The sequence below is a fragment of the Lissotriton helveticus genome, chromosome 12 (genome assembly GCF_964261635.1).
Source record: "Lissotriton helveticus chromosome 12, aLisHel1.1, whole genome shotgun sequence".
NCBI classification, from domain to species: Eukaryota; Metazoa; Chordata; class Amphibia; order Caudata; family Salamandridae; genus Lissotriton; species Lissotriton helveticus.
This window is the reverse complement of record NC_136073.1, coordinates 77,052,084-77,077,062: the sequence shown is the minus strand read 5'-3', so window position 1 is coordinate 77,077,062 and position 24,979 is coordinate 77,052,084. Positions and strand designations below refer to the sequence as shown.

Here is a 24,979-nt window from a genome sequence, read left to right as displayed (position 1 = left end):
ACCGTCCTCCCATTCTGGCTCGTTTGATCCTGGGAACCTGGAATTTAGATTGATTAGAGGATCGTAGTAGGCGTGGGAGATGGTAACAGTGCACCAAAGAACGAAGTTAGTGGGAAGTTGAGCCCAAATGTATTCTGTTCATATAGCAGAGGGCTTTAAATTTGTCGCAATTGTCAATTCCCTGCCAATGTAGTTACCGAAGTGAAGCTGAAGTGGTAGCCATTCTGGGAAGTTGGCAAAGCAGTCTAGCTGCGGAGTTCTGGACTACTTGCAGTTTGCGGACCACTTCCTTGCTCGCCCCCAGATAAAGTACATTGCCGTAGTCCAATCTGGATACTACTAAGGCATGGATGACAGTTTTTTGCGTAGAGGAAGGAAGCATCCAAATAATTTTCCTAAGCCACTTGAGAATAGCAAAGCAGGTGGAGGAAGCTTCAACCACTTGCTGCTGCATCGACAGTTGGTCGTCTATGATAACGCCCAGGTTACGAGCCGATTGTTATGGGAGGGGAGGATTGCCCATTTGTGGCGGCCAATGATGGGGGCCCCAGAGAGTTTTAATTTTACCGAAGATGAGAAGTTCAGTTTTCCCACCATTTAGTTTTAGTTTGTCTGCGTGCATCCAGTCAGCAATCTTTTTTAGTCCCGGCTGGAGAGAGGATGTCTTTGAGGTCTCCTTGGAGGAGAGCGAGAAGATGAGCTGGGTGTCATCCGCATAAGAGTATATTGTTAGCCCTGCTTGCTCAGCTATTGTAGCCAGAGGGCTAACGTAGATGTTGAAGAGCAATGGACTAAGTATGGAGCCCTGGGGGACTCCACACTGGGAAACCTGAATCTTGGAATGAGTAATTGAGGAAAAGAACTGAAGTTCCTATTTAACAGAAAACTGCACAGCCATTTGAGTGCCGTGCCAGTTATGCCACTGGATTGGGGGATTATTAAGAGAGAAGTGTGAGAAACAGTGTCGAACGCGGCACTTAAATCCAATAAAATAAGTGCCACCGTCTCTCCTTTGTCGACCTGTTGACGAATGTTCTCAGTGACTCTCAGAAGTGTCGATTCTGTTGAAAAACCTGCACTAAAGCCCGACTGGTACGGATGCAGGATATTTTGTGCCTCAACAAAATTCGTAAGCTGGATGTTGATGTGTTTTTCCAGAATCTTGGAGAGGACAGGAAGTAGGGAGATGGGGGTGAAAGTTAGAGAGGACCTCAGGATCAGAGTTGGCTTTTTTTAGCAGGGGGAGGACCATGGCGTGTTTCCAGGCCGCAGGAAAATTTGCTTCGCATAATGATGTGTTGAGTAGTTCCATGATAATATTGAGCATAGGGAGGTCAAGTTTTTGAAGTACAGAGGAGGGAACCGGATCATGGGGGGAGCCAGATTTGATGCTTGTGAGAATACTATGGAAGGAAGAGATATCAAGTGGAGTCCATTTGTCTACAAGTACGTCACTGTTAGCTTGAACGACTTCCTGTGAGAGGCATTGTGTTGCAGGGTGATTAGGTTGCAAATGTATTATTGTTGTTGTCTGTTTGTTAAATTCAGAGTAGATGTTATCGATTTTATCCACGAAAAATTCCGCCAGAGCATCACATTGTTTAGAGTCCAAACCCGGAGGCTCGGGCTGACAAGTGGCACCAGATAGTTCCATGATTTGCAAAAGGCTTTGGTTCTTTGTAGAGGAAACTTGAGATAAAGCTGAATATCTAGCAAACGAGGGAGCTCTTTCCGCAGCAGTTGTTGGTTGTGGAAAAAAGGTTTTGAGGATAAGAGGCTCATTCTAATGAAAGTCCGACTGAACTTTGGGAATAAACTTGGGGTTAGTACGAAGGACTACCCGGTCATCCCTAAATTGCAGAAATGGTTCCTGTATAGTCAGAGCCTGGATTTCACTAACTCTCCTGTCCGACATCAACGCCAGAAGAAGGGAAACTTTCCATGACAGACTTATGTATAGGTTCAAAAGCATGTTTCATGAGTTGCGCCAGTACTCATATTAAACTCATATTAATTGCATAATGATAATTTCTGACCATTATGATGGTCCTGAAGATGTCCTCCTAAATCGGAATACAGCAGCTTGATTGACTTTAATCGAGTCCTGTGCTGATCAGGGCTTTGCTAACAGCAGGATGCATGGAAGGATCTCATGGGGTGAGGACAGAGGAGGATGAACGTTAGATTCCTTACACCATACATAGAATCTTTTCTATTATATTCTGTACGTTCTATTAGTGCTTTGTGCCTACGCATTGGAAAGAATATCTTTACACTCAGATGGGATTTCTAGATGCTCAAATTCACGGTGTTCAGGAGCCATGCTGCTAATCGAAGCTCTTCGGGATCTGGATGTAGCACTTGTCCCTGGGACATCTTCAGAAGAGATGGAATGGGACGCAGAAGAATGGGTTGTCTCTCCGAAAGAAGGAGAAGTTCTGTTAACTAATGTTGACGGGGCCTGATGGGGTTATTATGATCATCATGCAGGGTTCCACCTTGATCTTCATGAGTTGTCGTGGCAGATGGGGAATTGGCAGAAAGGTGTAGATGCCTGACCATACCATCAAAAATGCATTCCCCCAGGATCCCAGATGGTGATGCCAATGTACGAAGTACTGGCCTTTCTTGATCTGCAATGTAACAAAGAGGTCCACCGTTGTCCTGCTCCATTTGAAAAAAATGCTTTTTATCATCTCTTGATGGATCTCCCACTCATGGCAGGATGATTTGAGCCTGCTTATTATGTCTGCTGTTGTATTCTGATCGCACAGAAGATGTTCCGCCTTGAGAGAGATTCTGTTCTGGATCGGCCAATTCCAGGTGTACTGCGCCTCCTGAGAGAGAAGGTGGGATCTGGTGCTGCCTAGCTTTTTGAGATAATGCATTGCCATTGTGTTGTCTATTCTGACCAACACTGCAGTGTTCCTTATTTTCGGCATGAATGCCTGCAATGCCAATCGCACTGCCCTGGGCTCCAGCAAAAAGATGTGAAGATGCTGGTGTTGCTGCTGCCAACGGCCACTGACCTTGAGGTCTTACAGGAAAGCTCCCCATCTTTTCAGGGAGACATCGTTGGTGATTATGTGTGGAGCTGGTATGGCAAGAACGGGGAGATCAATGGAAATATTCTGATGTTGAGTCCACCAAGAGACGGCATTGACCATTGCTGGTATGACTGTAATGACATCCTTGAAAGAACCTACTGCTTGATGCATTACGAATCCAGCTCTTCTTGCAAAGGCATTCACAATCAGAAGAAAGGAATAAGAGGGATGCACAATGACATTGTCCCCAGGAGAAACTTGTAACTGCAAACTAAAAGTGGCTTTTTTCTTGTGAATGAATAAGTGATATTAGTTTAGCTTATCTCTCTCTCTCTCTCTCTCTCTCTCTCTCTCTCTCTCTAGAGAGAGAGAGAGAGAGAGAGAGAGAGAGAGAGAGAGAGAGAGAGAGAGAGAGAGAGAGAGAGAGAGCAATATTGAATACCATAATAAACAAAGCATTTCTCTCTCTCTCTCTCTCTCTATAGAGAGAGAGAGAGAGAGAGGGGGGGGGGGGGGGAAATGCTTTGTTTATTATGGTATCCAAGTATCCAATATTGCTCTTAAGGAGGTAGTGCGCGTGGAAGGGCATAAGGTCAATTTTCCCTCGTTTAAGGTAAGGCTTAGCTTGGCAAACAGTCTTGTACATGCCTCTGTGGATGACTGGACTGCTGGCTGTGATGGTGCTTTGATTAGTCACTCGTCCAGGTAAGGAAATGTTTGATGCTGTTGTTTCCTTAGGAAGGCTGCAACTGGAGCCAGGCATTTGGTGAATATTCTTGGAGCAAAAAGCAGCAGCCTGAATTTATGATGGCTTCCGGCTATGGCAAATCCAAGGCACTGCCCATGGGAGAGATGGATGGGGACATGAAAATATGCATCTTGTAAGTCTAAGGTCGTCATGTGACCCACTGGGTTCAGGAGTAACAGAATGTCCTGTAGCGTGACCACGCGAAAAGAGGTAGATGTTGAGAGTCATTAGATCCAGGATAGGATGCCATTGTCTGAATTTTTCCGTACCAAAAAGAAACTGAAAAATAACCCTTTCCCTCTCTGGGACTTTGGCACCAGTTCTATTGCTCCTTTTCGGAGCATTGCAAGAATTTGCAAACACAGAAGCTGTAGGTGTTTTACTTCTTGTCGACCTGGTGGAGTAGAAGGTGGGATATGAAAGAACCCTAAAGTATGGCAGAATTGTTTCAGGTTGCGAACCCACTGGTCCATTGTTATTTTTTACCATTGATGAAGGTGTAAAGAAATTTGCTTTCCCAAGGAAATATCTGGATGAGCTGGGAAAGAGATAGCCGGAGCCTGAAACTCGTAATTGGTGACGTGAGGTATATTTTCCTTGACGCTCTGCTCCCCCTCTGGGGGTTGATCTTGAATATGTCCCTGATTGTGGTTGCCGCAGGACATACTGCGGTCGATATGGCTGGGAAGAGGTGGTGTAGGAGGGATACCTATACTGCTGATATCCAGCTCTGCAGGAAGGAAGGCACCTTCCTCTCACTCCCCCAAAGGGTATCTTTCGGTATTGAAGCGTCCCCAACGACTTCGCAGTGTTGGTGTCTTTCTTTATATCCTGCAGCACATCGTCGATGTGCTTTCCAAACAACACTTCTCCATTGAATGGAAGGCCAAGAATCTTGCTCTGTTCTTCTGGCCTAAAAGAAGTGGCCTTGAGCCATCCTTGATGGCGCAACACTGCTGCACCTCCCAGTGGTCTAAATGTTGTAGCAGTGATATCCATCACACAATCTATCACCTCCGCAGATGGTCTATCTTCTTCCTGGAGAATTTTCTTCACCTCTGATTGACGGTCTTCAGGAAGTTGATCCACATGTGGTAGCACCACATTTGTTGATCATATCGACCTAGAATGTCAAGAGCATTGGCTGCTCTGACTACCAGAGCTGACATTGAAGAAAAACACTTACCAGCGTTATTCAGACACCTTCCTTCTTTATCTGGGGGTGTGGTGATGGGCACAGAAGGGTTCTTAGGATGACCCACCAGGCAGGCAGGAGAATCCTCTGAAACCTTCTATTTTTACTCCAATCTAGATAACTCTGGCATCACGGTCGCTGGCATTCTCATAACTTTGAGCCCTTCCTCCCATATGTGACTTACAATAGGGATATCTCTCGCCGATTTTCTAAAGGGCTCTTTAAAATCATATAAAAACAGTCAATATGAGATGTTGGCAATGGTAGATCAAACCTCTTGGCTGCCCTTTCAAGTAAGTTGTGAAAACCACCAATGTCCTCTGGCGGCGAGTCAGTGAGTACAGGAGACAGAGAAGATGGTGTGGGAATGAGATGGTAGTCCCATTCTCAATGTGGATCCCTGTCTTCCCCCTCTTCTTGATTATCATCTGTAGTCCCTGGATCTTGTTGAGGAACTGATGGTGGTCATTTCTGAAAAGGTTCCGCCTGTAAATCTTGAACCCCCTTAGGGGTAGATGGGATAGATCCTGACCGGGAGGTCAATGTAGACTGGCCGGGGGGCGCAGATGCTGGTAAAAATCTCTTCCTAATGTCTGCCAACATGAATTGCAGGTATGTTAACAGCGATGATGGCATGCAGATGACGTCCTAATGATAGTCACAATGGCATTCCTGCTGAGGAATATAATACTGATGCTCCACATACTCTTTATCATTTTCATTTTTCATTTCAAGAATCTTTATTCGGTGATTAAAAAACACCATAAAAGCACACACATATATACATAGTAAAAAAATCATTAAACATTTAAGATTCTTAGCACAGAATTTTAACAGGACATAAATACAACCATATAGCCATGTGTAGCACTTAAGGGTTAGAATAAAAAACATTTCAGTCTTCTCCTCTAGTGAGCCTTAAACGAAGTGCTACCTTAATAAAATTCATAATGCTACACAATATTAGGGGTTCCGCGGCCTTCTGTAAAAATACTAATGCATCCCTAGCGTGGACCAAATTAGCTTTTTTTCAAAAGGTTTACCAGGTATCTGCGTCTGGGCATTGAGTAAAAGGGACAGAGTAAAACAAAGTGAAGGGAGTCCTGCGGAGACCTGTTGTCGCAGCCGCAGGGCCCCTACTGTTCCATTGATGTTGCAAATCCCGCTGGTGATGCCAACATAAAAGGGAGTAGGTTCAATCTGAAGCGGCACATCAAGAACCTATCCTGTGCATTATACATGAGGTACAAGTATGGCTCCATACCCTCCACGCTCTTCACTAGGTGATGGGCCCTCGCTGTCTTTTTGCACCCTTCAGCCTCCTCTCTGCGTAGGTTTTTCCGCTCTAGAAAGGTTCTCCCTACTTGCAGTTTGTTCTGGGCTACAATAGTTGCAGGATGAGTAAAGAGGTTCCCAAAGCCTAGCTCCTCTAGGGTGTTCTTCACGTAAAGGAGCCAAGGGATGCGCATACACTTGTCCCTCTCTAGGCAGTCCGATAAGATTTCTCTACTGAGTGTCGCATCAGGATTGACCCATATTTTTATCCAAGCAATAATGGGCCTTAGTTTTATCAGATCTTCTATATACGGTCTCCCTAACTCCCTGTGGGCAATTAAACCCGCAGTACTTTGAGGTGCCCTCAAGAGCGATTTCAAAAATTTATTTTCTTCTCGTTGGATATTAGTGGTATTAACAAAGCCCCATACTTCTGCCCCATAGATTACCTTGGAGCATGATACAGAGCTGTACAAGTTTATCACCTGTTCCGGGGACCATCTTCCTAGCCTCCTGCCATAGCTAGCAATTGCCCCATTAGATGCAATCATTTTACCACAGCGTTCCTCCACCAAGGCATCAAACCGCAAGGCACCATCAAATGTTACACCAAGGTAGGGAAACGTTTTGACCTCTTCCACGATGTGGCTCCCTATTGTGTATGTAAATTTAGAGGTAGTTTTTTTCCCCGCCTGGAGCACATAAGATTTACTCAGGTTAACAGAAAGGTCCAAGGCACCCATGAACTCAACAAATCCATTAATCAAGATTTGTAAGCTCCTTGGCGTGCGTGCGATCAGGACCGCGTCATCTGCATAAAGCAGAACAGGAATATGACGCGACCCAACCCTTGGGCAATCTGCCTTCAAACCTAGCAGAAACTGCTCCAAATTATTAATATAAAGGGAAAACAAAAAGGGAGCAAGAATGCAGCCTTGTCGGACTCCACTCATACAGGGAAAAGAACTAGTCAGTCCCCCCTCCCTATTAAATCGGACCTTAGCAGAGGTGTCACTATGCAATTCCCTCAATATATTAATTAGGCCACTCTCTATCCCCATACTGGACATCATGCCCCACAATTTCTCCCTATTGACGTTGCGTTGTAAAGGTACCTGCGTTGTAAAAACATGCGTTGTAAATACATGCGTTGTAATAGTATTTGCGTTGTAAAAATTTCGTTGTAAAGGTATGCGTTGTAAAAGTATGCGTTATAACGTCATATATCCCAGGGACTCTCATATCGATGACGGGGAATTATTCAAGCATGTAAATCTATAAAAGTTCCAATACTGGAGTAAACACTAGTGATGAGAAATGGATCACCAAGATTAAAGTTAAGGGATATTACATGCACTGAACACACAAATATCACCTCTGATGCAGCTGAAAGTAACTCAGATGTTCCCACTCAATCTCTATGCATGTAAATGGAGGCTTCGGAGACTGGGGTGCAGCACCATCCCGTACAACTGGAAGAGGAGGTTCGGTCTGAATGGCAGATTGAGCTGGGGGCTTGTGGAGAAGCACAGAAGGTCTCCTTAACACACTCTTCTTGGCCAATCCAAAACCAAGGGTCCACTCAACAGATACTGGAGGATACAGAATTGATAGTATTGAGCATTTTCAGAGGCAGCAAACAAGTCCACCTGAGGAGCATCCCACTGAGCAAAGATGTCCTGGATTACCTCCGACAGAATAATTCTCTTGTGATCAGCAAAGTAAAGCCTCATCAGGATATCAGCTCTCACATTCAGAGACCCCCACAAGGTGATTGTCGATGAGCCAGATCACTTGGTATTGTGCCTACGACACAGCCTCAATGCTTCCAAATAAAGGAGGTTAGACCCTACTCCCCCTTGAATGATGTTGTACCACATCACAGTAGAGTTGTCTGCAAGATCTGGACAGATGGACTCTGGATGGAGGGAAAGAAGGAAGGCCTTGAGAGCCAGCTGAATCGCATGTAGTTTCAACAGGTTTAGATGAAGAACCTGTTTTTCTAGAGATCAGGGGCTCCTGATCTCTAGATCCTCCAGAAGAGCTCCCCAACCTTAGGTGGAAGCATCCGTCAATAGCGTAGTCATGGATGGGGTGGGAGTAAAGGCTATCCCACAGGTCAAGCTCACATCGTTCCCCCAACAAACCTCCCCCGATGTATCACTGGGGGAGATTATGATGCAGTCCCATCTCGAGGGAGGAGGCTTTGATCAGCCAGTCATCCAGCTATGGGAAGACTGGAATTCCCAACCTTCTGAGATAGGCTGCCACCACTGTCTTTACCTTGGTGAATACTTGAGGTGCCGACATCAAACCAAAATGGAGCGCAGCAAACTGCCAATGCACAAAACCCAACACACCACAAATCACAAATACCACCAATGACAACGCAGGGTGGGGATGTGGATATACGCATCTATAAAGGTCAAGCGATAGCATCCAGCTTCCAGCTTCCATTGTCAGTAAAACTTAAACCAGGGTCAGAATTATCAACTTTTCCTTTTGAGGAGAGGTCAACTCCCTGAGGTCCAGGATTGGCAGAAAAGGGAACACTTGCACAACCACAGTATCAGTGTGGGTCTGGGAAAAATATCTACAACTTATTTCCTGGGTAGTCAGGAGGAGGAGGCCTGTTCCACTGACCCTACTCCTCGACTTGCAGATCAGCAGGTTCTGAATCTGGGATTGGTAGGAATCTCATTGACAAAAAGAGAACCCCCTTGAGACTCATCAAACCAAAACTGCAATTAATCTGTTGTGTGTCGGTTTAGATACGTATATAGGTTTTGCGATTAATGCAATTAATTAATAGGCACAATTCACATTGCCCTTATTTAGGCATAGAAATCCAACCCTTATTTAGGCATTATCCATGCTAACTAAATACAGGCATGCCACCTACATCTGTCCATCCACGTCACAACGAGTTCTTGGAAAACCACACTCTTGAGACTTTAGGACTTCCCCTTGCTTGGATTATTGATTTCTCCAAGAACTCATTTATTATGCATGAACATCTATTCCTTAGGGGTTCATTCATGACGTTCCTCTGCCTGACTTTTACGTAAATACTGGCATTCCTAAACACTTTCAATGTACAAATATACCTTCACTGGCCATGGCAAACGACGGTACGGTTCTGCTGCCTACTTGCACGGCACAGCTACGCGGCTCACCATGGCAAGTTCGGAAGAAATTCGAGTCCCCGCCTGATGCACTGACCAGATGCTGTCATCCTCCTCGCACAGAATCCAGCTCCAGTGTTTCTGACTCCCCTTGAGGGTTGTTAGAGATCGAGACCAGGAAAGAGATTCCAACCTCTCTCATTCTAAGGTATGGAGCGGACTAGAACCTAGAGGGACTCTTGGCAACTCTTGGCAAAACTAAACTATAGCTAGCTATACTTTAGAAAACAGCACCTACTGTTTAGAAGCACCAGATGAGTATTCACATTTTAGCCTGTGTTATTTATGTATGTATTTTTATGAATATATGTCATAGCTACAAACCATGCTATTGCAGTATTATTTTATCTTACTGCTAACACTGTACATATTATACTTCACATTCTGTCTTATGATTGTAGCAGCTCATATCGCTTGCACGAGAAATAAGAACCCTTTTTTATTGAAATGCCCCTCTATCAATTTCTGTGAAATCTCTGTAGAAACGAAGCATGCATGATTGACTGAGTGAAGCTGTTATCTATTGTTTCCACGATTCTGAGACTGTTCCGATTCTAAAGGGAAACAAAGTTGTCATGTTTATGCGGTTGTCAGAAACTAATCCCTTCATCCCTTCTGGTTTATTTGAGAAGTTTCTAGTGACCTCTGAGTTAGCTGGCACACACAAGGAATTAAGTTTAATGTACTCGATAGAGACCTACTGACTCAGTCCTATGTCAAAACTATAGTGTATATTATTCCAAAGCACGGAGCCTATCGGGGATATAGGAACTACACAACAAATCCCTTTTGAATTGAGGCTGTTGGAGGTTTAAAGATTTGGCTGTTGCCTTGCTGGCTTTAAAACATTTGAGGGTTGCATCAGCTTTGTTTCCAAATACTGAATGGTAAGCTCATGAGGTTGGCCTGCACATCACGGAAGAATCCAGATGTCCTGAGCCAGGCATGGCGACGGATGGAGACCAAACTGCCTATAGCAATTGCCATGGACTGGCAGTGTCAAGGCTGGATTTAACAAAATGTTTGGAGACGTTCTGTCTGTGCATAAGCATTTACTGCAAATACGCAAGTATGTAACACGGGACATGTGGAGTGATGAGCTGGACCATATCCCACAGAACATGTGTGTAGTGGGCCAGCAGTCAATTGGTATTCAAAGACTTCAGTGCCATACTGCCAGCAGAGAAGATTTCCTTCCCCCGTTCCATCAATCATTTGGACTACCTGTTCGACGAAAATGTAAAAAATGTGTCAAGGTCACCAGATGTTCGAGAGGAATGCCGGGTCTCCTGGATCAGGGCAATAACTTCTGGCAACTAGTCTTTTGACCCCTGGTGCAGAACAAGGTTTTTCCCAGGCTGACAGGAGAGGTTCCACCAATATTTCATTGAAGGGGAGTAAGGGTTTCGATATTGAAGCTGTAGGGAATAGCACCACCTTTAAGACACTGGTCTTAACGAACACACACCGCAGTTCCAGGACCTCTGCTGCCTTTCGGACCACTGAGTGGAACAATACAACCGCCAGAGTTGCGGGTCCAGATTGGAAATTCCATCTTCATTTCTGGACAAGTATCAAAGCCACTGGCCGTAGACTACCCTTGTACCTCATGAGGATTTCCAAAGTCATCGTCATAGCTGTAGAGATTCTGAGAATCAGAATCCAATCAAAAAGTTTATGGATGTGCTATCTGTATCCTCTTCCTCAATTAGTCTGTTAGCCTTCCTTCTAGACCCTGTGCAAGTGTTAATGGATACTTACTTATTATACAGTTCACAATAATGAATTGCCCTAAACCTATGTTACACTATTGGACATTAGGGCTACATGAAGATTTATCAAATACTGCTTTAATTGAAAATGGTGCCTGTGACAAAAGTGAATTATTACTTGAGAAGAGTGGTACTCCACCACAAGACATAAGGTCACTAACTTGTCAGATTCAGTCAAAGGTTTCAATCATTTAACTTGAGCTCACTCCCTGGTAGACTTCACTTAGAGAAAATGTGTAAAGCATTCATAAATTCCAAAACAATAAAAATTTCAAAAACACTACACAATAGAGATGTCCCTGATTCCCGAACCACGGAAATGCCTGCTCAACGTATTGGGGCCCAATGACCTCTCCAGATACGGACAACAATAGTCCACGATAGGTATGATGATCGCTAAACGAGACATAGCACAGAAATGGGGAGCGGTAGATACCCCGACACTAACACAGTGGTGCACAAACATGGATAGGGTCATGATAATAGAAAGGACAGTATACACCGTTAGAGCGTGCCCATGCAAGTGGAACAAAATATGGACCCCTTGGAACATATTCAGGGGGGATATATGTGAACCGCTGGAAGAGGAAGACGCATTGACATCAGACGAAGATGGTGAAGATGACTAGGGAGAGAGATGGGGGGGGGGGAGTAGTAGGGACCCAAACTTAGACCTAGACACATAAGTGGGAAGGGGAGGGAGAGGGGTGAACTACTCTGTAACACTTGCTTGTCTGGAGATACTACCCTATCATGGAAGAAAACGGAAACAGCAATGTAAATGGTCTTAGATCTGCATACACGACACACACGCATGACATTTAAAGCCCGATTAGGGTTAACACACCCGCTTCATGTAGCATTGATGACCGAATGTGGTGACTTCATGTTAATACTGTTTATTGTTATAAAATACAAAATTAGACCTACACGAATTTACACTCTGTTTGCGAACCACTTACATACGTGAAGGTATAACGCCGCCGCACCTCCGGGCTGGCGGTGCATGGGCTGTGTACTTATAAACATACAACGTATAAAAAAGGTGTGGTGGCGGCCGGCCCCGGAGGTTGTAGGCCAGAAGCTGTGTAATGTTTGCAAATGTACAATAAAAGTCTTTTACAAAAAAACAAAAAACACTACACAATAAAAAACCCACTCCACTTAAAAAAATAGAGTAAAATGTAGTGATCAAAACAATAGAAATTCAATAAGGGGAACCAGAGATATGAATTTTTTAAGTTTTAAGCAAAAATAGTGCCAAAAAACACTAAGACACCCATGGTAGTCAATGGTCAAAACAGACCAGAACCTAGGCATGATGTGAGGCTAACCGTGATGGAGCCCAGGTTGAATACACCAACCAGGTTTGGTCAGTTCAGAGGCTTTACCTTGAGACTTAGTCATTTTCTGGAAGTCAAACTCTTTCAGCGGGGCAAGGTAGAAAACTGTATTCGAGGAAGTCCTCACAAAGTCCATAGGTATTAGGTGAGGTGCTGTTGAAGCGACTGGGTTTGGCTGGAAAAGCTTCAAATGGGAGAAATTTTAATTCATGTCAGAAAGTCCTCTCACCAGTTGGATGCGTTTGGCCCCCTGATCCTCTAAAGATTTTTCCCTTCAGACTTGGTTTCTGTTTTTCGGAGCTCAGAATCCTTCAGTGGAGCACAGATGCACCTGTATCCGACACAGAGTTTAACGTGGCCAGATACCTTTCTCCGAGGATGTGTTGCTGCAGAGAAGTTGAGAGTAGGACAAACCTGATTTCTTAGCCGAGCAAGATTACACCTACGTCGGATAGTCTGGGGTGGTTTATCCCACTCTCCGGAGATCTGGAAGTACAAACATATGCTAAGTCTCAGGATTCCAGGTGTGGTAGGAGAAGTCCAATTAGATAAACCAAGTGCCTAGTACTCCGAAACAGCTTTTGGGGTCAAGACACACTCCAGCAGAGGCCACCAGCATGATTTAGGTCAGGTCCAGTTGGTACTGGTGAGCTGGGAACTTCAGGAAAAGGCCTCTTGCAGCTTTTAGTATCACTCCAACCACAGAGGAAGTCGACCAACAGACTATTGGATTCCACTTCTTTCTCCTAGGTGCAAGGGAGAGCATGTCCAGTCCATCAGGGCTACGCTCAAGTCACAGACATCAGGATCAGTCCTCTTCTGTTCTTCTACAGGTGCAGAATGTGTTCTGAAAAAAGTGCTAGACGGTGTTCTGAAGTGGGTGCCTGGTGCTAGTGGGTTCCTCCCTAACACATTAGATAAATGTTCCCAGGGGTAGCTTTATCCTCTTTTGCAACAGTTCCAGTTACTCATACTGCAAACAGAACCCGAGTTCCCTCCACTCCTAAAATCCAGGAGAAGCAAACCCTTCTCCCCTTCTGCAGAGCATGTGTGCCCACCTGGAGGTATGGGCTGGGTAATGAGCAGGACCTCTACCTCGGTCACTACAAACCAGTTTTGGTGGCAGTTCTACTTCTTCTGGGTTTGGCAACTGCCTCACTGGGAGGACATACGTTGAGGACTTTCCAGCAGTCATCTAACAGTTGCTTGGGAAAGGAAAGTCCCCTTTGAAGTAAAGTACGTTTCTGGGTGCACCCCAACTGGTTCTCCTGCCAATGGAAGAAAATACAACTCCCCACACCTAAGTCATTGTCTCTGCTCCAGGATCAGTTTTCGCACCCTATCAGGCCTAAGCACTCACTGAGCTACTTACTGCCAGAGAATTAAGGCAACTTACGCTCCTGGAGATTCAGGCTGGTAAAAGATAACTTTCTAGACACTACTTTTGCTTCATATTTATTACACATCCGGTTTCATCATTGAGTTGGGTTTCGAATAAATAGTAAAAATACTGGTTTAATCATATTGGTAGCTGGCCCCAATCCAGACATAGCAGAATTAATATTTCATACTGCCTCCCAGTTTTTCCATACGGGTCAGCCAGCCTTGCTAAAGTGAAAATAGTTCTGGAGGGTTAATCACAATAAATACATGTTAGCATTACATTTCTACATACCCATACCATGCACCCTGCCTCGTGGACTGCAAGATTTACATAGGAGTGACTTGTTAATATTTAAAAGGAAGGTTTTCTCCTGAAAAAAAGGTTTATTTTGACAGGCCAGGCTGCAGTTTTTAAACTACGCCGGCCAGGCTACAGTGGTAGGCGTGAAGTCATATTTGCCTAGTCACACTAGTAGAGGCCACATTAGTTCTGTATTCCATGGGTGACATTTAAGTTTCCATGCCACGGGTGTATTTTGGGCACCATATACTAAGGACATATAGGAAAGTTAAAATCAGGTGATGTCCAATATCTACATATTTTAGGGGTCAAAGCACATGCACTGGGGCCTATTCAGCAATGTTCCAGTGTTTCAGAGTCAACAAACCATCAACATCTGTCCACAAAACAAATGGGGATGACCACGCAAAAAGGAGGCACTTTCTTACAGTGCCTGTTACGTGTCACTCTTTCCAACTTAATATTTCCATTTAAAGAGAATTACAAAGGGCTTTTCTGCTTACTCTTTGGAGCCTAAATGTTTAACTCCAATTAGATATTATTAAAATAGAGCATTTTGTCTTTAGATAGTTTGAAATTATTATTAAGAAGAACCATTTCTCTTTGGAAAATGTTAGGGATATCACAAATAATAAGAGATGTTATAACAATGATGATTCCAATATTCATAGTGAAGAATTTCATAATCATCAATATTCGGTAAGCTATAGCTAGGTAGGCGCTGAATGCTTTGGGGGTTTGGCCTTGTGCAGTAAAGGAATTTAGAAGCTTCATAATTTTTTATCCAAAAGTCCATATGCAACTAATGATTTAATTGCATATGACAAGGAGTTTACTGAGACATGCCCATCACGGATTAAATGCTTGCTAACATCAGCAAGAGAATCAAAGTTGTCCTAGTAGATATTGAATGCATTTATATAATTCCTGCAAAGGGTGTTGGACTAGAAATAGCCATTTTGTGAATATCCTGACTTCTAGACACAGACACAGCCTCAATAATGTAAGACCTAAAGCAAGGGAAAAACAATGCAGTAAAAGTACATCTTAACAGAAAAACATCACTCTTTCATCATTGTGACACATGGGAATGATAACTACACAAGCTAGATTACAGACTTTCAGCTAAAGTGTGTGTGTGTGTGGGTGCGTGTGTGTAAATTCAACAAAGGATACTCAGCCTTGCATCACCGTGCAAACAACTGTGTAAAGATGTATTGTTTACAAAAAAAGAGATATGTATCACAAAATCTCTTGTTTCCTTAGGACTCTGAGAAGAAATTGAAAATTGTACCTTTGGCTTTTGCACTCCGTTGTCAGCCTTTTTCCTCCGTTTTGCTTTCTTTTCTTTCTTCTCTTTGTGTTTCCGCTTTTTCTTCTTCCCACTTCCTCCAAAGTCACTGTCACAACTATCAGACTTTTCCCTGAAGTCATCTTGGTCAGAGAGTCCCAAAAGTTCATCATCACTCTCCTGTGGGCACAAATCAAAGCAGACAGTTAACAGATGCAGTAATGAAGAAAAGTGCAAAGTGCAGTAGGCCAAGTTAAGAGTCGAGCTGTGATTTCAATAAACAGACCGAGATGGAGCCAAAAGACCTCCTGTTGAGTGGGACTAATATAAGAACATCAGTGAAAGTGACATACAGGAAGGTGAGCATAGACAATGTTAGAAGGAGTTCAAATCAGTTAAGTTGACACAGGGGAAAATATCTCAAAATGTAATAAAGGTATAGCAAGATACGGTAACGTAGTTGATTTAAGTTGAGAGAATGGAAAATTAGTAGAAAGTACAAATTATTTACCAATACTAAATTAATTATGTTTATCCCTACACAACAGCCAAAGAAGCACCAACTACACTAACAGGCTTTGCACAGAGAAGCTTGATCCGCATGAAAATCTGTAGACTCACCTTAAAGGGGCTGAAGCAGTTTTTTCCCTGCTGAAGAATGAGAGCTATGTCTTTCATAAAGGGAGTTATTTATCTCTTTGTAGCATATATTATACAGGATATCATAATCATACAGAGGGTGGAATGGGATCCCAAGTAGGACCAATATGATGAATGGCTACTTATATCTCCCAATCTCTTATTTTTGTGTAATTGATGATTAAGCACTGTAAGAAATTAGGTTACTGGTTAACTGGGGTGTGAGCCCTGATCAAACAGCAACCTCAATCCTTGACAGAGTAAGGCACAAGCAAACCCCGAGTCAACCTGTGCTCAACCTCCTGGTAGCCTGGCACAGCACAGTCAGGTTTAACTTAGAAGCAATGTGTAAAGTATGTGTACAACAATTCAAAAAGTAAAACAGTGGAAACATCACACAAAAAAGATCCCCACCAGGTTAGAACAATAGAGCTGAATTCAATTTTTTTTAAAACAAGGCCAAAATAACAAAAATCAAATAAGTAGACCCAAAGTTATGATTTTTTAAAGAATAAACTTTGAAAAGAAGCACTTAAACGCAGAAAGTGGCTATCTGGTCACACTGGACCGTGGTCAAAGTTAAAAGTTCAGGCTACTTGCAATAGAGCGCAGGTCAGATACAGTCCCAGATTAGTCCAGCTGAAAATGTACCTTCTAAGGTTGTGCGCCAAGATTCCCGTTCACGTTGGAGAGGGTTGCGTAGAGAAAGGAGAATGTCGCACATGGTTGTGGCACGAAGAGCAGGCCGGGCAGGCTAGTGCTTCACGTTGACGGTTTCATGAGAGCTGTCGATGCTGCAGTGTGAAGTGATGGGATGGCGGCAGTTCGCTCTGATATGTAATGCAAGAATCATGGTCTTTTTGCGTACGGGTCCATTCGCAGTCACAAAGAGTTCAAAAGCTGGATTTGAGCATGCTGATCAACCAAGGCTCAAGGACCTGAGGTGCACCACTTGGGGGTCAGGAAATCGCTACAGCTGGGTCCAGGAGCTGGTTGAAGAATCTTTCATGTCCCTGAATCTCAGACCAGGACGCGAGCAGACTAGCCCCTGGAGTCACTCTGGGGTCCTGGGTTAAAGATAAAGTTGCAGGTCCAGTTTGTCTTCCCCATATAAGAGGGCAGAAGAGCAGTCCAGTGGAGTGACAGTCCTTGTAGCAGCAGAGCAGTCCTTTTACCTGGCAGAGAATGCACAGATCCAGAAGTGTAAAGGTAATGTCTGAGGTCCAGTATTTATACACAGTTGTGCCTTTGAAGAGTGGGGAGAAGCTTCTAGAGGCAAGACATTGAAGTGCACAGGTAACCTGTCTACCCTGCCCTGGCTCCAGACTAACTACAGGGTGGGGGGGTATGCATCGCTTATGGGGCTGAAACAAAATATAGAGTACAAAATATCGACTTGCAAAAATATCTAGTCAAAAATATTGTGGAATGGAAATATCGTCACTAAAAATATCGTTGTCAAGAATACAGATTTTAAGGTAAGTAATATTGACTTTTAAACCAAGCTATTAATATAGTATACAAAAATATAGTTGGTTTTAATTTTGGTTTTTAATTATTGTTATGTATTTTGGTATAAATATAAAATGTATATGATGTAATTTTTTTGTCTTTTTATTTTACAATGCCAGGCAAGCTACGGAAAGCATTGAAGTAGTATTCAGAGTACACTAAGCACATGAGGTGTTTTGTTGAGTTAGAAATGATGGAAACCTTTAGGATCCTGAGTGACGGTGTAGAACTGTGACGTAAATGTTAGAGAGGAATGCATTGATGGCTAGTTTAGAATGGTGAGTTCGTAGTTACACGCAGACAAATAAAGACGTGTAAAACAAAGCTCTGTGTGGTGTAGTCAATCAATCAATCAATTAAAATGAGCTTTATTCGATTTTGAAAAATTAAAATCATAACAGCGTACACATAATCCAACAATACATCATTATACATAATAATAATAATAATACCGATGCTTGTAAAGCGCGAACAGCTACCTCTGGGTGAGGTGTCCCGGCGCTAATGAGTATTTCAGCAGCGAGCGAAGAGCCAAGAAGAAATTCAAGTTTTATTGCATAAAAAGCCAAGTTTTTAGGAGCTTCCTAAAGCTAGCTTCTGTCGTGGCAGATTGGATGGCAGAGGGCAAGGTGTTCCAGAGTTTCGCCGTGCCAGCAGAGAAGGACCTGCCTCCAAGTCTAGCTTTCCTCACACATGGGATAGTTAGCTTAAGCATAGAGCTAGATCGCAGATGTCGCTCTTGGTGGTATCGGGGAAGTCTCAGTTTTAAATAGTTGGGACAGGTACCTTTTAGCGCTCTGAACGCCAAGGCAAGAACTTTGAATTTTATTCTACTTGCCACTGGGAGCCAATGTAGCTCGTGCAGATGCGGAGAGACATGATGCCTAAAGGGAATGCGTTTTATCAGTCTCGCAGCCGCATTCTGCACGATCTGTAGGCGTTGCACCTGATATTTGGGCAGACCAAGGTAGAGGCCATTTGAGTAGTCTAGTCGAGATGTAACTGTCGCGTGAACTACCATTTTGCGACACTCGACTGGTAGGAGAGACAGGAATTTTCGAAGATTTCTAAGTTTGTGCAGGCAGCCGGCGGTGAGCTGCTGTATGTGAGGCGAGAAGGAGAGATTCTCATCCCATCTTACTCCCAGATTTTTTGCATGGGTTCCGGGAGATGGAGCTGGGCCCATTTCAGGCGGCCACCACCAGTCTGGGGGGGGGGATGTTTATGTTTTCCAAAAAATAACATCTCCGTTTTGCTAGCATTAATTTTTAGTTTATTTGCATGCATCCAGCTAGCCACATCTCGAAGACAGCCCCTAATTTTACTAAAAGCTGCCTCCGACGTATCTTTATAAGGGAAGACTAATTGCGTATCATCTGCATACGAAATTGCCTTGACCCCCCATTTAGCAATCAGAGTAAAAAGTGGGGCCAGATAGACATTAAACAGCAAAGGGCTAAGTGCCGACCCCTGCGGGACACTGCACCAGAGGCGTTTGGGCTTAGAGGAGAAGGTGCCCAGCGCCACTTTCTGGGACCGATCTGTGAGGTAGGAGTGGAGCCAACTCAATGCCTTGTCTTCTAGGCCTATGTCCTTCAGCCGCATCAGCAATCTGCCGTGATCCACCGTATCAAATGCAGCTGATAGATCCAGGAGCACCAACATGGCTGATGCTCCTGAATCTAAGGACCACCTGATCGACTCAGCAACCTCAATAAGGGCCGTCTCGGTGCTAAAACCGGCCCTAAAGCCTGACTGAGTTTCATGTAAGGCGCCTTTTTCTTCAATGAAGCTGTTTAGCTGACGTTGGATCAGCTTTTCGAGCATTTTTCCTGGGGCTGCTAGAAGGGAAATGGGTCGGAGATTGCTCAGGTCATCCGGCGCGCCGTTGTTTTTTTTTTTCAAAGGGAGGAGCGTGGCCTGTTTCCAGCAATCCGGAAACGTACCAGTTTCAATGGACGTGTTCCATATATGTAAAAGGGGGACTACAATTGTGTCCGACATCATTTTCCAGAGCTTAGGTGGACATGGGTCATCAGGGGCCCCTGATTTGCATTTTTTATTTCTTTCAGTGCCTCAATGAGGTTGATAGGATGGAATTGATTTAAAGAGGTGGCGGGTGGCTCAGTATCTCCCAAGTCAGCCATAACTGTAGGCTCGGGGTCCGTAAAGGTATCATAAACTTGTATTATTTTTAAATCAAAGAAATTCGAGATAGTTTCACAAAGTCTTACGGCTGGGATGATTTCTGTCTCAATGGCTCTGGGTTTAAAGAAACATTGAACAATCTTAAAAACTTCTTTACTTGATTGCTCCGCCTGCTAAATGGAAGTCGCAAAGAAGATTTTTTTGGCTTTTTTTATGGATAGGTGGAGGCCATGAAGGGCTTTTTTATAGCAGGTTTTAGCTGATTCACAGTAGTTTGCTCGCCAAAGGCGCTCCAGCTTTTTACAATTGCTTTTTTCGGCCATCAGCTATGGGGACGTTGCAATTCTAGCCGGAGCGATGGAATCCACTAGGTTGCCAATCCAGCAATTCATTGACACTGCATCAGAGTTTACATCAGAGGTTAGAAGTAGGGGATTTGCTGTAAGAGCCGGGCATAGGGTGTCCGCTGATATGTTGTCCCATTTTCTCCGCATATATAAGCGTTTCCCTGTAATCTGAGATTTAGAGGAGAGTGAAATTTACAGCGTAATTAAAAAATGATCCGTCCATAACAATGGTATCGGAGGTTTTGCTTTTGTATTCAGTATGTTGGAGAAAAAGAGGTCCAGCATGTGCCCCGCCCGGTGCGTGGGACCGGAAATAACTTGAGTTAGATTAGCAGCTTGCAGGGTTGAGATAAGGTGAATAGCCTGTGGACAGTCTGGGTTGTCGGCATGAATGTTAAAATCACCAGCTACGATATAGTGCGGGTGGGCTAGAGAGCTTAGGACTATGAAGTCCATAAGCTCACACAAGGATGACGCTGGGCAGTCCGGGGGACTATAGATGATTTGACCTGTTAGAGACAGTTGGGGGTGATTTGAAGGCAGAAGTGCAGCCCCTCTATACCCGGAAAGGTGGTAGGAGTATAGGACGCCAATGTGTATTTATCATTGTAGATAATAGCCACGCCGCCGCCCCTTCTGTCTTCCTTTCTATTAGAGAAGCTAAGTTTAAAGCCAGGCGGGACTGTTAGAGAAATGGATGCCATGTTATCTTCGTTAAGCCATGTCTCTGTAAGAAACAAGGCGTCCCATTCAGAGTCCGCTATCAACAGGCATAGATCATCAGCATGCTTGGGGAGGGATCTACAATTGAGTAGCCCGGCCCTAAAGTGAGTTGTGGAGATGTTGGATGTCAGTCGGCTTGCTGTTTTGGAAAGTGCGATTTTTTGGGGTGACACGTCGCCGAGTGATTTTTGGCAGAGTAAGCAAAAAGGGTGTAGATCGAGATTTGTCAAATTGAGCTCAGGCGCCTGACAAGGAGTGGCGGCGTTCAGCGACAGTAGCTCAGCACTGGTCCAGACTATCCTTTGTTTGTGTGACCGTGCACAGGCAGCATGGCTGGCGCTGGGCGCGATCCGGTCGTGGACGGGCGCAGACGGGCTTGCCTTAGGCGCGCCTTCGGCGCGCAACCGACGCGCCCGCTGCGCTTCCAGGGGAAGCACATGTTTTTTATGCTGTGTATGGGGTGTGGCCTGAGGGTGGTGGGCGTGGCCGCAGTCTTCCCCTCTGCCAGCACAGGTGTGTCAAAATCCCTCGTGAGCGCTGAGATCCGCTCACCGGGAAGATGCACGTGGAAGCAACAGTAAGTTTTTAAAATCACACAGTTATTGCACACCTAAGTTAAAAACCAAAGTTAAAATCTCCCGGCTTTTCGCCTCAGGAGCTGACAGGACTCTGAACGCGCTTGTAGTTCAGCGCGATTTTTAAAGCTAGGAGGAGAGGGGGCGTGGCCTGAGGGTGGTGGGCGTGGCCGCAGTCTTCCCCTCTGCCGGCGCAGGTGTGTCAAAATCCCTCGTGAGCGCTGAGATCCGCTCGCCGGGAAGATGCACGTGGAAGCAGCAGTAAGTTTTTAAAATCACACAGTTATTGCACACCAAAGTTAAAAACCCAAGTTAAAATCTCCCGGCTTTTCGCCTCAGGAGCTGGCAGGACTCAGCATCAAATTACTCATTTATGGACAGCCATCATTATAAAAGCTTCTTGAAGAGTTAGACCAGTAGTTGGGGAGTTTTATTCTTCCTTTCGTTAAGCGTTCCAGAACATATCTCCCACAGTTCAGTTGTTAACAGCTTTCCTTGTCCTCAAAACATTCTTTAGGAAGCCCACCATAGACCCAATACAGTAGTAATTTTCAAGCATCTATAAATGTATGAAAGCAGGGCGACACTGTCTCCATCTGCCCTGATGTAATAATGGTATTAGCCATCTTCTCCTCTCCCTATTATACAGATTACAGTGTGGTGTAGTCATTGGCGGGTACTTAGACTGGGGAGAATGCTAAAACTGGTCACAAGTTAGGGGATGAGTATCCCGAAGATCGACAGTGCTCTCCCAGAGAGTTTGCCATGGTCCAAGCAAACTGCTCATGCATGCCACATGTGTTGCATTTGAAGTACAGAATCAGTGCTTAACACATGTGGAGTCAAAGTGCAACTCATGCTGCTGTAAAGAAGCTGAAAACAATAAAAGTATTGCACAGAAATCTATGTATCAGTGATCGAGAACCTGCTGGTCAGATTGCACATAAATGTACCGTGCTGCTACATAACATACGCTCATACATAATACAGAGCGTTAACGCTAAAGGCAGATAAAACCAAGTTTACAAAGAGCAGCTATTAATAATCACAAGTTGCAAAATAACGTTACAATTTGAAAGTGGTGAAGACAAAGTACACACGAATACACGTCAAAGAATAAAACCGTTATTTATTCACCAGAACTTGGATAAATTGAGTCGATCCAACCTCAGTGCCAGGCACCATAATCCAGGGAAAGCGCCAGGGTTGTGCTTACAACACTAGTGGGTCCTCTCAAGCTGACTGAAAGACCACGAAGGTCGGAAGAGGAGTGGGAGACCGGTGGGAGACAATCTGGACGGTCGCAGATATCTTTGGAATACTGAAAGGTAGTTATTCCAATGGAGGCAAAGACCGAGGTCGTCACTTCAAAAGTCATCAAGTATGACCCAGAGGCCTACACATCTCAAGGCCTTAGAGATGGCTCACACAAACTGGTTCAAGATGAACCGCCAAGGGAGCCGGACAGAGCTCCCCCCTCAATATCAACCACTTCCAGAAATAGTTGCAACGCTGCTGCTTTACTGAAACCACCACCACTGTTCGATACCACCTAAAGGCTAAATATTGCCGATAGATGGGCTGCTTGGATAGAGACATTTTATGATTTCATTGATGCACTGATGATAAAAAGATTATCAAGTATCTCAAAAATCTTGCTGGAGATGGCGTAAAAGAAGTCTTAAAGAAAAAGCTGTGAACTGATGTAGAGTTCACATATCGTCAGATTAACAAAATGTTGAATCTCAAGTTTAGTCCAATGCCAAATGTTGATTACGAATGATACATCTTCAACAAAGAATGTCAGAAAGTTGGTGAAACCATTGATGAATTTGTGTGCAGACTCAACACACTCATCAGACTTTGTAAGTTCAATGAGTTTAATAATGAAGAAGCTATGTGTCTGAGAGTTATTGGTGGACGCTTGTCAGATTCATTCAGACAACCAGTGCTGACATAAACTCTTAGTCAGGAGTGAGTGTTAATGGCTACCAGAACTGAAGAGAGTGCTGGTACACAAGCTGCTGACATGGGGACAAGAAGTGCCCAGAGTGACTCAGTCATGAGTGTAAAATGTAAGCCAAAACAAAAGACCGAAGGACACAAAGTGATGTCTAGACATAAAAAGAAGTTTTGTTTTAGATGTGGATTTCAGTTTCCACACAAAGGTAAATGTACCACTCTTAGACAGGTATGCAAAGGTTGTGGGAAGGAGAACCATTTTGAAAACGGCTTGCAAAGCGAAGGAAAAAGAAAGTGGACGCCAGAACGTTCCAGAAGCAACGATCAATGCAAACCCACAAGGCCAGTTGGCGACATCAGTTGAGACAAATCAACACTGAACGACATTGATCGTAATCAAAATCATCATCAAGCAGTTCTTTGGTATCAAGTGAAAGTGAAGAAAATGACGTGCCATGTCAATGCTTACCTCAGAAAAGCGTGCGCATATTGGTACAATATCCACTCCCAGACGCACAGCGTGAGTGAATACTGTATCCTGCTCATAATTCAACTTGTGAACCTTACTCATGATTAATCCCATTCAATCCACAGTATTTATCAAAGCTTTCATGTTGTCCTTTTTCTCTTCCACATGTATAGCGTCCTCCATTTTGAATGCTTCCCATATTTAAGTGTGCCCATCCGGACCTCTTCAAAAATACGATCAAAATGTAGAGAATCGTTCAAAGCAGCATTTTGTTTATTAGGAACCCAATGCATTTCGGGCTTATTACGAGCCCTTCGTCAGGGGTAACTGCTCTCTCGGTAATCTCACTTGCCGCACGACGTGCACCACAAACTGCAAAGAAAGATCGACATACCAAAGCACCAAAGTCACTCAAATATTATCCGAAGATTACACTGAAAGTAAATGGCTAGTCGATAGCTTTCATTATCAACAGTGGTGCAACGATAAACATTATGCCTGAGGAGAAATACAAAAATGATCTCCATTTCCACCACTTACGCCACCAAAAACCAAAGTGTATATGGGCTGCATAGATGCCCTTTAAGAGTCAAGGTTAATTTCTAGCAACACTGAAACACAAGAAAACGAAGGTACAAGCACCAATCCGAATGCAATTAAAATACAATGTGCTTCAGGGCACCGCCTTAGTGCTTGTCTACTCAGTTTTAGCTCAGCCGCTGATATGGGACTGATTTCCATGAATTACAACATCGGTGCTCACCACGAAATAGTAAGTCAGTTTCCTTCGTTTTTTCATGGTCTGGAAAAACTAAAGACTATGAAAGTAAAGTTGTATATTAATGAGGTTGTCCGCCCTTTTACTCAAAAACATAGATGAATTGCTTTTTATTTGCAAAAAGCTGTTGGAAAAAAAACTTAAATCGGGACTGAAGCATGACATTATTGAGCGTTCAACTAGTCCAATGCCATGTGCTTCTCCCATAGTGGTAGTGCCTAAAAAGGACAGTGAAGGAGTTGTACGCATATGCATTGACATGCATCAGGCAAACAAGGCAATTGAA

At 44.0% G+C, this 24,979-nt stretch overlaps 1 protein-coding gene across 8 annotated transcripts in view; it reads right to left on the bottom strand.

Annotated features, from left to right (window-relative positions):
* Window positions 1–24,979, bottom strand: part of CHD3 (chromodomain helicase DNA binding protein 3) — a 1,139,027-nt gene that overhangs the window by 993,449 nt on the left and 120,599 nt on the right. For all 8 annotated transcript variants that reach the window (XM_078670235.1, XM_078670239.1, XM_078670240.1 and 5 more), the window contains exon 3: window positions 15,544–15,720. In XM_078670235.1, coding sequence (XP_078526361.1) covers window positions 15,544–15,720 — 177 coding nt within the window. The remainder of the gene's footprint in view (window positions 1–15,543; window positions 15,721–24,979) is intronic.